This window comes from Suricata suricatta, chromosome 10 (assembly GCF_006229205.1).
Source record: "Suricata suricatta isolate VVHF042 chromosome 10, meerkat_22Aug2017_6uvM2_HiC, whole genome shotgun sequence".
NCBI classification, from domain to species: domain Eukaryota; kingdom Metazoa; phylum Chordata; class Mammalia; order Carnivora; family Herpestidae; genus Suricata; species Suricata suricatta.
Window position 1 is genome coordinate 113617042 of NC_043709.1, and position 17833 is coordinate 113634874.

Sequence of the window (17833 nt, forward strand, 5' to 3'; positions counted from 1 at the left end):
GAGTTTTCCAAAGTATTTGTTTCTCTAGGCGCCCGCAAATTGAGTCTTTTACAGAGACAGAAGCATTGGTAGTGTTTATGCAGAATATGTCAGAAAGAACATTTGATCTATCATACCTCTTGCACTAATGCAGAGATTTTTCTCACAGATAGGATGAAAAAAAGTCCATTTCCTTCTACATGTGAACTATATGATATCTGAAGTACTATGTATACGAGAGTTAAGCTGCCTGACAGCCACATAGAATAGCAGGTTGACTATGACCTTCCCCACCATTTATGTTGAAACGCGTAACCCTCATGGCTTTCTTTCATCTTCCCACTACACTGAAAGATGGGTTTAGGGGCTCCTGGGTGGCTCAGTCAGTTGGGCATCCAACTTCGGCTCTGGTCATGATCTCACGGTTCGTGGGTTTGAGATCCATGTCAGGCTCAGTGCTGACAGCTCAGAGCCTGGAGCCTGCTTCGGATCCCGTGTCTCCCTTGTTCTTTGCCTGTCCCCTGCTCATACTCTGTTGTCTCTCAAAAATGAGCAAACATTTTTTAAAAATTTAGAAAGATGGGTTTAATGTTTGTTTATTTTTGAGAGAAACACAGAATGGGAGACAGAGGGAGACAGAATCAGAAGCAAACTCCAGGCTCTGAGCTGTCAGCACAGAGCCCAACGTGGGGCTCAAACTCACAAACCACGAAATCATGACCTGAGCCAAAGTTGGACACCCAACCGAGCCACCAACGAGCCCCACTGCTTCAATTTTTAATTTGCATATTTTATAGACCTATTTCATGATGATTTCTTAAATTTTTAACATATGACTTTGTATCATCTTATAATTTTTTATTTTTGTGTATCTTTTGATACTAAAAATTTTTTAATGTTTATTATTTTATTTGTGAGAGAGATGGAGAGCAGGGGAGGGGCAGAGAGACAGACAGACAGACAGACGGAATTCCAAGTAGGCTTAATGCTGTCAGTGCAGAGCCTGATGCGGGGCTCCAGCCCACAAATTGTGAGATCATGACCTAAGTTGAAACCAAGAATCAGACACTTAACCAACTGCGCCACCCAAGCACCCCTTGAAACTAAAATTTAAAAGTATAGATAAGTTTTTGAAATTAAAAACAACCAGTTTCTCTATTTTTGCTTTTTGAATTTTTGTTTTTTCTTTTCCTAGATTTGACATAATTTTTTGTTTTGTTTTTTCATTTCGTTTTGGTTTTTTTGCTCCAATTCCTAATACTACTACCCCTAAGAAAACGTTTTTAGATTTTTCAAGTCCTGGTTTTTTCTCCTCTAATTGGTTTATTTTTTTTATTTTCTCCTTATTTCTTCCAGTCTTTCCAAGACACTTTAATTATTTTTCTAAATTCTTATATTGAATGCCAATGTTTTCATTTATTCTTTTTCCTAATAAAAAAAGTTAACTACATTTTTACTACCCAGTAGCTTTGGTTTTATTCCAGACTTTGACAGATTTTGTTTTCACATATGTTTAGGTAATCTGTAGTATTTTTTTATTTTCTTCTTTGTTGTTTAGATTCATCTTTTTAGTACCCATATAGTTAAGGGTGTTTGATTTTTCTTAGCAGTTTTATGAAATTACTGTGAAAGTTATATTTGAAAAGCCTTTGGTAAGAGAAGTTATTTATGTTCGAAATGTGTATTTTCTACTAAAATTTAAGTTGCAAAAGAAATCTACTACAGACTAGATATTTAAAGAATTTATTTAAATTAAAACTTGTTGGTTACTATCAGCATTAATAGTAGCACACTATTAGTATTTTTTATTTTTTATTTATTTTTCTAAACTAATTAATTAATTTTACATCCAAGTTAGTTAACATGTAGTGTAATAATGATTTCAGGAGTAGAATTTAGTGATTCATCACTTACGTATAACACCCAATGCTCATCCCAACAAGTGCCCTCTTTAACGCCCCTTGCCCATTTAGCCCATCCCCCCCCACCCAAAACCCCTCCAGCAACCCTCAGTTTGTTCTCTGTATTTAAGAGTCTCTTATGGTTTGTCTCCCTCCCTGTTTTTATATTATTTTTGCTTCCCTTCCTTTCTGTTCGTGTTTTGTATCATAAATTCCACATATGAGTGAAGTCATATATTTGTCTGTCATTGACTAATTTTGCTTAGCATAATACATTCAAGTTCCATCAATGTTGTTGCAAATGGCAAGATTTCATTCTTTTTGATCACTAATACTCCATTGTATATATGTATGTGTATATATATATATGTATACATGTATATATACTACATCTTCTTTAACCATTCATTAACATTGTGTATATATGTGTGTGTGTGTGTATATATATACTACATCTTCTTTAACCATTCATCAGTCAATGGACATTTGGGCTTTTTCCACATTCTGTTTTTGTTTTCTTTTTGTTTTTTTGTTTTATTTTATTTTTTAATGTTTATTTATTTTTGAAAGACAGAGCATGAGCAGGGGAAGGGCAGAGAGAGAAGGAGACACAGACAGACTCTGAAGCAGCCTCCAGGCTCTGAGCTGTCAGCACAGAGCCCAACGCAGGGCTCGAACCCACTAACCATGAGATCATGACCAAAGCCGAAGTCGGCCGTTTAACCAACTGAGTCACCCAGGCGCCCTCTTTCTATACTCTGGCTCTTGTCGATAGTGCTGCTATAAACATTGGGGTGCATGGGCCTCCTTGAAACAGCCCTCCTGTATTCTTTGGATAAATACCTACTAGTGCAGTTGCTGAGTCATAGGGTAATCTATTTTTTAGTTTTTTAAATGAAAATTCCCAAAGCCAAGGTTTTCTAGTTAGATTTTTTCTTCATAGCATTACTTAAGTGCTTATTAATAAAGCTTTTTGAAATTAACTATGAGAAATTTGAAAGAGCATATTCTACATTTTTATTCTCATATTATTTACCTGGGATTATAACATTTTAGAGAAGACTTTTATTTTTACTTATCTCTCAAACAGACCTTTTAGGGAAGTCTTAGGGAAATTGGCCAAGGCAACCCTGCTTTTCTTTTTTTCTTGGTATCACTCAGCTGATGTTCCTCATGCTCTCACCTGGAAATCAGTATAGTATTATTACTCATCAGTTCACATCTAATGTTAAAGAGACCTGGTTTTCATCAGTGGATCCTTTTCTCTAAAAAGACTGCAAAATGAGAAGTGGTTGTGGATGATTTCCCTTCTTGGGCTACCTATTTATTCAATATTCTGAAAGCCTGTGGAGTTGTAAGTGTTAAATGTATGAACTAATAAGGAAATTAAAGGTACTTACAAAGGAGTAATTTTATTCAGCTCTATTGAGGTGTAATTGACAGACCATATAAAAAAATTTTTTTTAACATTTATTCATTTTTGAGAGACAGAGAGACAGAGCATGAGCAGAGGAGGGCAGAGAAAGAGGGAGACACAGAATCCGAACCAGGCTTCAGACTCCAAGCTGTCAGCCCAGAGCCGGACGTGGGGCTCGAACTCAGGAACCCCGAGATCATGACCTGAGCCGAAGTCAGTTGCTTAGCCGACTGAGCCACCCAGGTGCCCCGACAAAAACAATTTTAAGATATTCTTAGCAAACAGCATGAGATTTGTTAGATGTATACACTGTGAAAGGATAACAACTTCAAACACATACAAAAGCTCTACATTTCTACACTCCTTCACATTTTATGTTTTTGACATCACTGTTTATATCTCTTTGTATTTACATCTCCATTATCATATTATTGTAGTTACAGTTATTTTTATGTCTTTATTTTTTAACCTTTATGCTAGAGTTACAAGTGACCTATCTTTTACCATTACAATATCAGAATATTCTGAAATTAACCAGGGGTGACCCTTGCACAAGGTTTGAATTGCACAGATTCACTCATAGACAGATTTTTTTTTTAATAAATACATTGCAGGACTCTAGGTATATTTTTTTTATGATTTTCTTAATAACATTTTCTCAAGCTTATTTATTGTAAGAATACAGTATATAATACATATACAAAACGTGTTTATCGACTGTGTTATTGGTAAGGCTTCTGGCTAACATTCGGCTATTAATAGTTAAGTTTGGGGTTAGTCAGAAGTTATACATGGATTTTCAACTATGCAGGGTCTGTTGTCCCTGAGTCTAATTATTCACGAGTGAACTATGTATATTTACCTTTACCAGTGAGTTTTATTTCATATGCTTTCATGTTTTTATTCAGCGTTCTTTTGTTTGGACTTGAAGGACTCCCTTGAACATTGCTTGTAAGGCTGGTCTGTTGGTGATAAACCCCCATTTTTGTGTGTGCGTAACCTTTTGTTTGTGTGTAAAATACTTTATCTTTCCTTCAATTCTGAAAGATAGTTTTGGTGGCTAGAGTATTCTTGACTGACAGGTTGTTTTCTTTCGGCACTTTGAATATCTCCCTTCTGGTTTGCAAGATTTCTGTTGAAATATCTGCATATCATCTTATGAGAGTTCCATGGTATGTCACAAGTTGCTTTTCTCTTGCTGCTTTTAAGATTTTCTCTCTGTCTTTTACTTTTGACACTTTAATTATAATGTGTTTCATTGTGGATCTCTTTATCCATCTTATTTGGTCATTTTGGAGTTTATTGGATCTGGCTCTCTGTTTCTTTCTCCAGGTTAGGTAAGTTTTCAGCCTTTTTAATAAGCTTTCTGCTCCTTTTTCTCTTTCCTTTTTCCTTCTGGGACCCCTATGTGTATTAGTGTGCCTACTATTGTCCTATAAGTTCCTTAAGCTGTCTTAATTCTTTTTAATTTTTTTTTCCTTTTTGCTCCTCTGTTTAGATGAATTCCTCTATCCTGTCTCTGAATTCACAAATCCTTTCTTTCATTTGATATAGGCTTCTGTTGGACCCCTATATTGAATTTTTCAGTTTAGTAGTTACTGTATTCTTCAACTTTGTGATTTCTGTTTGGTATTTTTTAATATTTTCTATCTTCTCATTGAAATTCTCATATTATTTATGCATTACTCTCCTGACCTTAGTGATGATCTTTATTACTGTTATTTTAAACTCTTTAGAAAATCACTTAACCTTTGTTTTATTAAGATAGGTTTCTGACAATTTATTTTGCTATTTTGTTGGAATATATATATTGACTGTGTTGGTTTCTTTGCATTACATAAAACTGCCACCTCTTCCAGCCAAGATACACTGGTCTTCCCTAGGAAATGAACTTTGTCCATCGGTTCCTGGCTGCCTCGCACACCTTGGTGCCTAAGCTGCCGTCTCTGTTTCCGGTGGCTCTCAGGAGTTGAGAGCGTGCCGACAGTGCCCCAGAGAGGATCGTCGTCAGCACCTCCGTACAGGCTGATTAAAAGCCAGACTCTCAGGTGGCACCTGGGAAGTATGCAGTTAAACCTCTTCCAGGGAGGAATTGGGAAACGGGCGTCTTTGCCTGGCTCTGTCTGTGCTGAGCCCAGGTGGCTAGTCACTGGGCCGGGGGTGCTACTTCACCAGTTTACAGACTGCTTCTTTGTTTTGGATAGTCCTGTGGGACATGGATGCCAGCCCCTCTGACTGGCAGAGCTGGGTGATTTGGAACCCCATTCCCTCATGTGACCGCCATAAAAGTTGGGGTGCTAGATGTGTGGACAAACTCGTAAAGGAGCAATTCTATGTAAAATTCTTTAGAGATAACATTGAATCAGGTGGCACCGAGAGCTTAAAATGTATTTTTGTTAAATATCTTTTTTCCTCAGTAAAATTTAGTATTCTTCCATTGTGAAGACAAACATAGATTGTCACAAAAATGCTGTAAGATTTATACATACATTACTTTTAGAAGTACTAGAATAATGCAAAGTATTAGTTTATTTTTTATTCAAATACGGATTTATGGTAAAGCCTCATATGCCCAGAATTAATCATGAGCCACATGTATGTGGCTATGCTATATTTTTAATGTGTGGTGAGATCACCCCTTTTTAAATTTTGTGGTTACTGAGTAAAGAATGTGTTAAATACCAACAATGTGTTAAATATATACTTACATATATTTTAAGTATGATATAAAATGTTAAAATAGGGCTTCTTGTATTTTACCATTACATGTGGCAAAGAAACAACTGTTGTTCTAAAAGTAAAAAACGGGGGCACCTGGGTGGCTCAGTCGGTTGAGCGTCCGGCTTCGGCTCAGTTTATGATCTCGTGGTTAGTGGGTTCGAGCCCTGCATTAGGCTCTGTGCTGACACAGAGCCTGGAGCCTGTCTTCAGTTTCTGTGTCTCCCTTTCTCTCTGACCCTCCCCTGCTCACGCTGTTGCTCTCTCTAAAAAGAAAGAAAACATTAAATTTTTTTTAAAAAAGTAAAAGTAAAAAACTGAAAATTATTTTTATTTTCTAGGTTGTCCTTTGTGGAGGGTCTTCTCGCATCCCAAAGCTACAGCAACTGATTAAAGATCTTTTCCCAGCCGTTGAGCTTCTGAATTCTATCCCTCCTGATGAGGTCATCCCTATCGGTGCAGCTATAGAAGCAGGAATTCTTACTGGGAAAGAAAACCTTCTAGTGAATGAGTCTCTTAAGATCGAGTGTTCAGCCAAAGATATTTTAGTTAAGGTATGTTTAGCTTTTCTTTACTTTTCCATAAAAGTAAGTATAAATTTACTGCCATGTTTTTACAGTAAAACTTTGTATACTGGTAAAAATTTTAAATTTAGATTATAATTTTATATTTAATCAATTTCTTATGTTCTTTCAGTTAGCATTTACCTAGCATGTCATTTCTTAGTTGTAATTTTAATCATAAGCTTCAAATAAAGATAGATACATGTTTCAAGTGATTGTTAAGTGAAGTAGGTTGCGATTAAGGATCATCTCTGTGTTCTTTGCCAGGGTTATCAACCAGGAATAACTATTACATTTAGAATAGGAATGGCTTTATCATGGTAATGGTAAATAACAAAGGACCTGTGTATTATTCTTCTGCTTATTAGGGAGTCGATGAATCAGGAGCCAACAGCTTCACAGTACTGTTCCCATCAGGGACTCCTTTGCCAGCTCGAAGACAACACACATTACAAGCCCCCGGAAGTATCTCTTCAGTATGCCTTGAACTCTATGAGTCTGAGGGGAAAAACTGTGCAAAAGAGGAAGACAAGTTCGCACAGGTGATTACATAAAATTGGACAATGAATTAGTCATGTGAAGCTGTTTAACTTTTCCTTCTGCATTAGACTCAATTTAAATCAGTGAACATAAAATGTATATAGGATATCTAACACATTTTTATAAATGGATTACTTCTTACTTTTTTAAAGTTTATTTTTATTTATTTTGAGACAGAGACAGCATGAGTCGAGGGAGGGCGGAGAAAGAGGAGAAGGGAATCTCAAGCACACTCTGCACTGCCAGCGCACTGCCCAGTGCTGTTCTCAAACTTGCAAAATTGGGAGATCAGGTCCTGAGCAAAAACCAAGAGCCTGACGCTCAACCGACAGAGCCACCCAGGCGCCCCTACTTACTTTCTTAAAAAATTTATTTTGAAAGAGAAAGAGCATGAGTGGAGGGGGGAAAGAGAAAGAGAGAGAGAATCCTAAACAGGCTCCACATTATTGGTACAGAGGCCCACACAGGGCTCACACTCACGAACTGCAAGATCATGACCTAATCTGAAACCATGCATTGGGGGCTTAACCTGCTGAGCCACCCAGGCGCCCCTCCACCTACTTTTAAAAGAGAGAGGGGCGCCTGGGTGGCTCAGTTGGTTGAACTTCAGCTTCGGCTCAGGTCATGATCTCGCGGTTCATGGGTTCAAGCCCCACGTCAGGCTCTATGCAGACAGCTCAGAGCCTGGAGCCTATCTTCGGATTCTCTGTCTTCCTGTCTCTCTGACCTGCCCCTGTTCACGCTGTCTCTGTCTTTCTCCTTCAAAAATAAATTTTAAAAGCATTAAAAAAATTTTTAAGAGAGAAAAAATTAGCAATTTTAATTTGAAAGAATTAGAAGAAAATAAAATACAATATGTATTTTTTTTCTGTTCATTTTTGTACTCTTGACCCTCCTTGGTACAATGTAAGTGGTAAGGAAAATGACATTTTTTTGTTTACTATATGCTAGGTGCTGTACTAGGCAATGTACAAACCTAATCTCAAAATGCCATGAGGTAGACATTATTATGATCATTTTATAAATGATTGAGAAGCAAACTCATGACAATAAATACCTTGTTATTTTCCAAGTTGAGATAAAATTTATTGTCAGTTGGTTTTACTCCGGGGTCCTTGCTCTTTATTACCATTGTTACCATTCTGCCTCTGATACAGATACCTTTGCGTTTTCAAAATACCACATTCATATTCCATACTGTAGAGTTCTCTGCATCCTTTAACAGGAATGAAATGGAGCCACATCATCTGCTTAGAAACATGCCCAAAAAATATAATTATAGTAAAACACACACACAAAGACAGCAGAGCTTTATTTACAGTATGATGTCATCTGTGTTTAAATAAAAAGTTTGAGAGCATGAGTGTGTATGAGGGAGGTGGTGTTTGCAAAGGTGAATGTATATAAATATCCAAGCATACAGAAAGTTTCTATAGGTGTTTGAACTATATTTAGGGAACCTAACAGTGGATGGATTTGAAAGTACCAAGAGGATTTCTTTTTTTTTTTTTTTTTTACTTTTTAACACTTTGTATTGAATCTTTAACAAGCAGCATAGGACATGAGCATGAAATACTTCTATAGTGAAAAACAACTCTTTAGTAGGTAACCAAAGAGAATGTGTACTACCTTCAACTTTATATCTATTCTCTAATTTCAGCAAAAGAATGATGAAAACACACACATGTAACCTATCTGGGCCCCACCTCAGCTATTAGAATCTAGTGGAGTAGAGCCCCTTCGACTAGTCAAGCTTTCAAAAGCTCGTCCAGATGTTTCTCATGTGAATTACGATATAAGCACTTTCCTGTGTACTGTATTTCTAAACTCAGTTGGCTGTCTTCGTATTCCCTTAGCTTCTATCTCTCGTTCATTTATTTCCCTTTGTTACACTCCTCTGAGACTCTGCAGCTGTGGACGAGAGTTAGTCAGCTAATACTGAATTTGGAAGATGTTCTTTTAAAGATCCCATCTGTTCTAACCTCCTCATTTCACAAATTAGTAAACCAAGGTATATAGTACTTGCCTAAAGCCAAACAACTTGATATTGGCAAATCTGAAAAGTCACTTCCAGTGTTGGCTTCTTGATATACCTATCTTTAGAAAATCAAAGCATTTTATGGTATATTCATTAATATCTCTTATATACAGATGTACACATGTAATCTTGGTTGTACAAAAGAATTTGCCATGTGTTTCTTTACATTGGTTTTCCAAGTATATTTAAAATATTTGAATATTTAAAACTACATGTAATGTATTGGGCATTTGAGTGGCTCAGTTAAGGGTCCGACTCTTGATTTTGGCTCAGGTCGTGATCTTGAGGTTCGTGGATTCGAGCCTCATGTCATGCTCTGCACTGACAATGCAGAGCTTACTTGGGATTCTCTTTTCCCCCCCTGTCTCTGTCCCTTCCCTGCTCTCTCTCTCAAAATAAATAAATAAACATATTTTAAAAAGGAGTATATGCCAAAATATAATTTACATATTACTGGTAATGGCTTAACTACCAAGAAAGAAAAGCAGTCTTTATTTTCTGAGACAAAGAATATTTCATAGAAACAATCATTTTAGTCTAGGACTAGACATTTAAGAGGAACAAATACATATGTTGTCCTTCTGGAGGAGACATTTTCCAGTTAGGAAAACTTAATCCTATTTTCTGATTCTGGTAAATGGTAGGAAAATTGAGAATTGCCCTATTTGAAAAGATTTGTTTCAGTAATGAGTAAAATTTGGTCTGTTGGAATAATTGATGTATCAATTTATTAATATATCAAAGTACTGAATCATCTTTGTATTATTTTTACATAAACAGGTTGTACTCCAGGATCTAAATAAAAAAGAAAATGGATTACGTGATATATTAGCTGTTCTTACTATGAAAAGGTACAAAATTAAACTACTTCTGATATTAAGAAAATTTACTTTGAGGTCTGACCTTTGTGTTATTGGTTCTTCACCCATTGTTATTCTAGGAAAATCAGGTATTAAAAGCTTACAAAGATTTTATCAGTGAATTGTATTTTTGGCCTTGCATAATTACTATATTTTACAGAGAAGTGTATCTCAAATCATTTGCATTCTGAGTTTTTTATGAATTTAGTTTTGGTGTCGTCAACTTAAAAAACTGGTCCGTGCAAGTTTGAGATATAATTTTTATCAATCTTAAATATAATTTTTTTAAGTTTTATATCATTCATATTATTTGTCCTATGAAAGGATAAGTTCCTTTCAGCATTGCTACAGAAAATCTCTAGGAAATAAGTTACTAATTAAATCCAGCTATTACCCTCCACAAACAACTGACCATCCGTAACAATGTGTCTTGCAAGTAAATTGTTTGCAGATTAACATTAGGAACAGTTCATTCCATGACCATACTTATTTAGCAAGAATGTCAAATTCATTAGGGTAGGTTTGCCTTGGCCTGTGCTTGAAAATGCCATGATGCATCTTCAATTTGCATAAAGTCTTAAACTTGAGATCATTATTGCCACGGTTTTCAAAGAATACAACTTCTGTCTTAGTGGTGTAGGAAGACATTTTTAAGAACAATTATGTAATTATAGCATATGACACTAAGTTTAGACACTGAAATTATTTATCTCAGTACTCTTCTTTCAAAAATTAAAATTGTCTCATTTACTCAAAGTCCTCAAATAATTTCTTAAGAGTTCTCTGCTTTTTTGAAATGAGCTTATGAAATGTTATTTTTTGTTTGTTTTAGGGATGGATCTTTACATGTGACGTGCACAGATCAAGAGACTGGAAAATGTGAAGCAATCACTATTGAAGTAGCATCTTAGGGTTTTAGAGAAACCAGGAATATTTTAGAACTAGAATATCATTATTATTTGGTTTTGTTTATAAGTGATGTTTATATTAAAATACCTTTGAATGAACTATATATGTTTCTATTAAAATGCAATATATTGGTAAGTGTTGCAACCTTTTTTTGTTTTCCACTTAAGATGGGAAATAAAAGGACCTTAGTAGTGGGACATATAAGGAACTTTTTCTGTCATGAAGCTATCTAGAATTAAAAGGTTTGAGTGGATTGCAGGAAATTTTACTGGAAATTTAACAGTGCTTCTTAAAAACTTTTTGTTTCTATAACTTCAAATTTGAAGAAGTCTTTTATTCTTATTAGATCATGAATTAAGAACAATTTAAAAATCTTTGATAGTAGATGAAAAAAGTTGGGAGAGCCATGTGCAAAGTAAGATACCATTTTTGCTTAAAAGAAAAAAGTAAATTCATAAACTCAACAATCATGTATTGATCTGTGTGTGACGAGCACCAAATACAAAGTCCAGAAGGCTACCCACCTAACTCCTCTAACAGTGGCCTTTCTGTGCACAGAAATATCATTATAGGGTGGCACATTTTGGTTTTACAATTTTCTTTAATTTGATTTTTCTAACAAACATGTTTTTCTTTTGAAATTAAAAGATTTTTTTGTGTTTTTTTGTTTTGAAGAGAGGGCTAGCCACGTTCTGTTCAATGGAGTACATTCTCTAGGGCATCGAGATACTCATTGGGTTAGTAATGAGAAGGTCATTCATTCACCAAGTAAAACAAGACAACCTGTGTATATTGAAAAAGAACTGGAAGTTGAGCAGCGCACATCAGACCCTATTCTCAAGAGAAGATTTTCCATTCATTTCTTTCCTTGGTTCCCAGAAGACTTGAGAGGAGGAAATATCTTTACTCCGTGGTCAAATTTAAAAATTGGGTTGTTTTTATCGTGTTCAAACTGTGGAGGTGCTTGATTCATTATAGTTTATTTCTATGGAGTTAGGTGGCAGTAATATTCTATTTCTAAAGATACGGAATCCAAACTCAAGTTTTTTCATGATTCTGTATCAAATTATTGAGAGAATCAAAAAGAATTCAGAGACGATTCTGAGTCCACAAAGAAGCAGGCTCAAAGGCATATACTTTTGATTAAGGATGAGTACTTAGTTATTTTCTAGGATCTTTTCCAAAGTTATAAAAACTTTGAAATCAAATAAATATAAATTGTTTTCAGAAAATAGGGAAATAGCATCTGAACTAGTTGAACTGCTAAGTCTAAATGCTTTCAGTTATGCTTTGGAAAGTGCTTTAGAATTTTGTTTTGTAGGTTCTGTTAGCTCCTTAAACTAGATCAGGCACTGGCAAACTATGGCCCGGGTGTCAGTTCTATGCCATTCCTATTTTTGTAAATAAAATTTTATTAGAACATAACCAGGCTTAATGGTGTACGTATTGTTTGTGGCTGTTTTTACACCATCCTGGCAGCGTAATTCCAACAGAGACTGTGTGGGCCACAAACTTTAAAATATTTCCTGTCTGGCTCTTTACAGAAAATGTTTGTCAACCCCTGATGTAGATTAATGAAACTTGGAGAATAAAATATCATAAAGATTTACTCAAGAGTTTTTTCTTCCAAATCCATGTAATAATTTATTATTTGCTTTCTTTACTAGATTAGTAAGTATTGTGAGAGCAAAGGCTGTCTTAGCCGCCATTATGTCAGTACTGAACATAGAGGTGTTAAGTAAAGGTCTATTGAATAAGTGAATTACATGGAAGAAAACAACGTCATCTTTGTATTCTATAGGCCAATGGCCAGTAAATACATTCTTTACCTATTTTATGCTTTGTTTAGAAATATAAAAAATGCTTCTGGCTTTATTAGCTTTGCATGATTTTCTTCCCCAAATATATCAGATTTGAAATTGTCACCAGTGGTGCTCTAGCTAATGTACTCCAAAACTTCCTTGCATCCTCATGTGACAGGATTTTTTATTCTGATTTTGAGGAAGGTTTGCCAATTCTCTTGTGTTTTACCTTTTCAAGGTTAAAAATAGCTTTAGCATTCTTCTAGTTCTAAAATGATACATATTCTTTATAAAATTAAAATTGCAAAAGAAAAAATCTAAAACATCCTATATTCTACTACCAGAGTAACAACTGCTAAGATATTTTTGATGAACATCTTGATAATCTTTTCAGGCACTTGCCAATTACCTTTGCAGTATCACGTATATTTAAAAACATGAGCACTTATACCAGTAAAGCAAGAGATTATGTCAAATTATAATTTTGCCTATCTACGTGTCTGATATTGTCTGAAGGACAGAGCCAAGTATACAGATGGAAATAAATGCCAATATGTAATACTGTGAAAGTCTTGTGAGGACACAACATATTTCATCACAAACTGAAAGCTTGTATACGTGAAAGAGTTTTTAAAGATTAAAAAAGTATCGACACAAACATTCTATGGGAAACCATCAGGATTTCTAATATAACAGTGAGTAACCATGTAATAGAAAATACCACTGCCTGCTTTAATTCATTTTCTCATTTTTTAAAATGTGACCTCACCATAACTCCCTGAGTAGTTGCAAAATGCACAGAGTAATATAGCCTCTATTGTTTCTGTGTTCTACATGTGGGAATAGAGTCAGAAGTTAAATAATTTATCCAAGGTCTCATAGCGAATGTGAATTTTGAACTAATATTCATACACTTTTTTGGTAAACTTAATTTTTCTTCATTGCTTATTATTCTAAACAGTTCATGTGCATTATTTCATTTAAATTCACATTTTCCCTTGCCCATTCTACTCTTTTCTGCCTCTTGAAGAACATTTAAATGCAACAGAAGAGTGTCCAAGGGTCTCCAGATACCATGTTTGCAGTTGTCTTTATGATAAGAAACAGGTGGAGGGGAGGCTAATTCTGTATGTTTTCCTTGAGAACACTAATGTATACCTCTAGCTTTTGATTTCCTTCTCCATTTATAGCCAGGATTTACCAAGATCCTCAAACTTTTTGTCTCAATACTCTTTTACACTCTGAAAAATTATTAAAAAAATTTTTTTTAATGTTTATTTATTGAGACAAAAACAGAGCATGAGTGGAGGAGGGGCAGAGAGAGAGGAGACACAGTATCTGAAGCAGGCTCCAGGCTCTGAGCTGTCAGCACAGAGCCAGATGCTTAACCAACTGAGCCATCCAGGCGCCCAATACACTCTTAACAGTTATTGAGAATGTAAAGATCTTTTATTTATATTGGATTTATATATAAGTAGTCTGTTATCGTTATTTACCGCATGGAAGTTAAAACCTAGATTTTTTAAATAATCAGTCATTTTTAACAAATTACATGTTAACATTTTTATGAAAGACAACTTCAAAAACAAAAGATTTAGGGCTAAGTGTGGAGGTTTTTTTGGTTTTGTTTCTGTTTTTTGTGAAAGAGAGAGGACATGAGCATGTGTGCAGGAGGGGCAGAGGAAGAGGGAAAGAGAGTCTTACATGGAGCCCAACACGGGGCTCCATCTCACAACCATGAGATCATGACCTGAGCCAAAAATCAAGAATCGAACACTTAACTGACCCAGGTACCACCCAGGTGCCCTATGTTTTTTTTAATTTCTTTAATGTCTGCCTAAAGAAAATAGCTCTATTCTGTTTGTTCAGTCTACTGCAGTATCTAAGTTGTGTGTCTCTGAGAAAACGTCACTATATACTTGTGAGAGGAGAGTTAAAGGAAGCAGGTAACATCTTCATATTATTATGAGAAGTTTTGAGCTTACTAGGCCCCTTAAGGGTCTCCTGTCCCTGTACTGTACTTGCAGAGTGGCTGCTAAAATAGTAGACACCGAGAACCTCTTGAAGAGAAAAGGTCTAATCTGTCCCCTGGAATTAGTGGGATTGAAAGTCAAAAACCAAGGAAACGGGCAATTTACAAAAGAGTCTAATGCATTCTATAAATTTTGATCTGAAATTGATCAAGATCCAAAAAAACAGACAAGGTAACTATAAATTTTGGGAAGTACATTTAGTGCAAAGGAGAGACTGGAAGATAAGAGTTATCTGCTTTAGATGGGTGACCAGGAGAGGCCTCTGAAGAATTGGAAGAAGCTGAGACCCGAGCTACAAGAAGGTAGCTATGTGCAGAGAGCGAAAAGCTTGTCCTCTAGGAAGTAATTTAGAATTGCCTTAAGATACTTATTTACTTGTTTATTATCTGCTCCAAATAGGAGGTAAGTTCTATGAAGACAGAGTCTTTTTCTTTCTTGTCTATTTTTAGTACCTGGCACATAGGAGATGCACCATAAAAGATTTCTTAAAGGGTGGAAAAAATCCTAGAGAACAGTGAGAGGGGCACAAAGTAAGGTTAAGGTGGAAGCGTTCCAGTCACTTAAAACTTGGTAAGCTATTAAAGGCTTGGATTTTATTCCGGGTACACTGGGCAGTATTTAGAGTAGGAGAAGGACATGTTCCACTTCATGACCTTAAGGTCACTCTTTTTTTATTTTTATTTTTTTAATGTGTATTTAAATTTGAGAGAGAGAGAGAGAGAGACAGAGTGCAGAGCGCGAACAGGGGAGGGACAGAGAGAGGGAGACAGATTCCTAAGCAGGCTCCAGGCTCTGAGCTGTCAGCACAGAGCCTGAAGCGGGGCTCAAACTCACAGACTGCAAGATCATGACCTGAGCTGAAGTTGGTGTCTTACCCAACTGAGCTACCCAGGTGCCCTAAGGTCACTCTTTCAGCTGTATGGAAAAGAGATTCGAGGGGAAGCAATCATAGAAGTTAAACCAGGTAGTCCGTCTTTTGCAGGACTGCAGGTGAAGAATGACAGCCTGTTCTAAAGTAGTAACAGCAGCAAGAAGAGGCACAATCAATGCATATTTTGGACATAGCATTGACAAGCACTTGCTAATGAAATTATGGAATGAGGAGAGGGTAAATCAGGATGACACCTAGGTTTCCTTCTTGGACCCCTGAGTTGATCATGGTGCTAGTGTATTGAGATGAGAAAGTTTGGGGGGCCTGCAGTGGAAAGGATCAGGTCTGGAAGCAAAAATCAAGGGCATTTTTATGAGTGTGTTCAATTGAGATGTTTGTGCAAAACCTAAGAGGATATGTCAGCTATGCACTATGGATATTCAAATCTGGAATTCAGGGAAGAGGTCTAGCCTGGAGACAAAAAGTTGGGAATCTTAAGTCTAAAGATGGTATGTAAATCCATGGGAACCGAGGCAGTCACTTAGGAAGAGAGCCTAAGAGAGATGTCCCTAGCATTTAGGTTAGAAAAAGGGAGCCAAAAATGGGAGTGAACAGAGGTCAGTGAGGTAGAAAGAAAACCAAGAAAGAAACTGAGGCAGGATGGATGCTCCTGGGGTGTTGTAAAAACACACAGGACAGTTAGTAGATACACTTGGGGAGGTAAGGAGGGCAATGTGGCTATATCTAAGACTTAAAGGGTCTCGGGGCGCCTGGGTGGCTCAGTCAGTTGAGCGTCCGGCTTCGGCTCAGGTAATGATCTCACACTTTATGGGTTCGAGTCCCGCATCGGGCTCTGTGCTGACCCCTTGCTCAGAGCCTGGAGCCTGCTTCAGATTCTGTATCTCCGACTCTCTCTGACCCTCCCTGCTCCCACTGTCTCTCTCTCTCAAAAATAAAAAACATTAAAAAAATTTTTAAAAATTGTTTAAAATTAAAAACAAACAAAAATAAGACTGAGGGGTGCCTGAGTGGCTCAGTCGGTTAAGCGTCTGACTTCAGCTCAGGTCATGATTTCATGGTTCATGGGTTCGAGCCCCGCATCAGGCTTTGGGCTGACCGCTAGCTCAGAGCCCGGAGCCTGTCTTCAGATCCTGTGACTCCTTCTCTCTCTGACCCTCCCCTGCTTACGCTGTCTCTCTCTCTCTCTCTCAAAAATAAATAAAAACATTTAAAAAAAAAAAGACTTAAAGAGTCTCTAGGAGTAAACCTAGCAATGATGGAAGAAAGTAGGCATTTTCTAGCAACAAGGCCGAACTGAAGTCCTGGGGGCAGGGAGCAGGGACTATTTGAGGAGGTCACAAATTAGAATAGGTGGGAGTGATGAGCAATTAAGCTTGAGCAGCAGACGGGAACCACCATGTAGCAAAGGGGCTGTTGTGTAACACGGCTGGAAACGACCTTTTATTCTTTATCATTTAGGTAATAAAATGCTCGTTATAGAAAATGGTTAAATATGTGAAGACGACGCATCAAAAAGGAAGTCATTCCCCAGAGATTTTATATTTATCTTCCTATATATTTTTAGGTAGTTGTAACTTTTACAGGGGCGCCTGGGTGGCTCAGTCAGTTAAGCCTCCAGCTTCGGCTCAGGTCAGAGCTCACCTACGTGGGTTCGAGCCCCGCGTCAGGCTCTGTGCTGCCAGCTAGCTCAGAGCCTGGAGTCTGCTTCTGGTTCTGTGTCTCCTCTCTCTGCCCCTCCCCCTCTCATGCTCTGCCTCTCTGTGTATCAAAAATAAATAAAACATTTAAAAAAAAAGAAACTTTTACAGGTTTTTGTTTTTTTGCTTTCCCCCATGATACTAAAAGCTTCACAAACACCTGATTACATGGCTAGACAGTATTTCAGAATGGAATCAAATAAATTAATTTCTTTAATTTTCTGTTTCCGGTAGTTCAGAGTTATACATGATACTTTGAAATATTTATTTTGTTTTATTAAAATTTTTTTAATGTTTATTTATTTTTGAGAGACAGAGAGAGACAGCACGAGCAGGGGAGGGTCAGAGAGAGGGAGACACAGAATCGGAAGCAGGCTCCAGGCTCTGAGCTAGCTGTCAGCCCAAAGCCTGACGCGGGGCTGTGTTCCTGGGCTAAACCCAGGAACTGTGAGGTCATGACCTGAGCTAAAGCCGGACGCCTAAG

General features: G+C 36.8%; 1 protein-coding gene across 2 annotated transcripts in view; it reads left to right on the forward strand.

Annotated features, from left to right (window-relative positions):
• Window positions 1–12534, forward strand: part of HSPA14 (heat shock protein family A (Hsp70) member 14) — a 39639-nt gene extending 27105 nt beyond the window's left edge. For both annotated transcript variants that reach the window (XM_029953593.1, XM_029953594.1), the window contains exons 11-14: window positions 6357–6569; window positions 6947–7120; window positions 9937–10007; window positions 10849–12534. In XM_029953593.1, coding sequence (XP_029809453.1) covers window positions 6357–6569; window positions 6947–7120; window positions 9937–10007; window positions 10849–10927 — 537 coding nt within the window. In that variant the 3' untranslated portion in view covers window positions 10928–12534. The remainder of the gene's footprint in view (window positions 1–6356; window positions 6570–6946; window positions 7121–9936; window positions 10008–10848) is intronic.
• Window positions 12535–17833: the final 5299 nt, after the last annotated feature.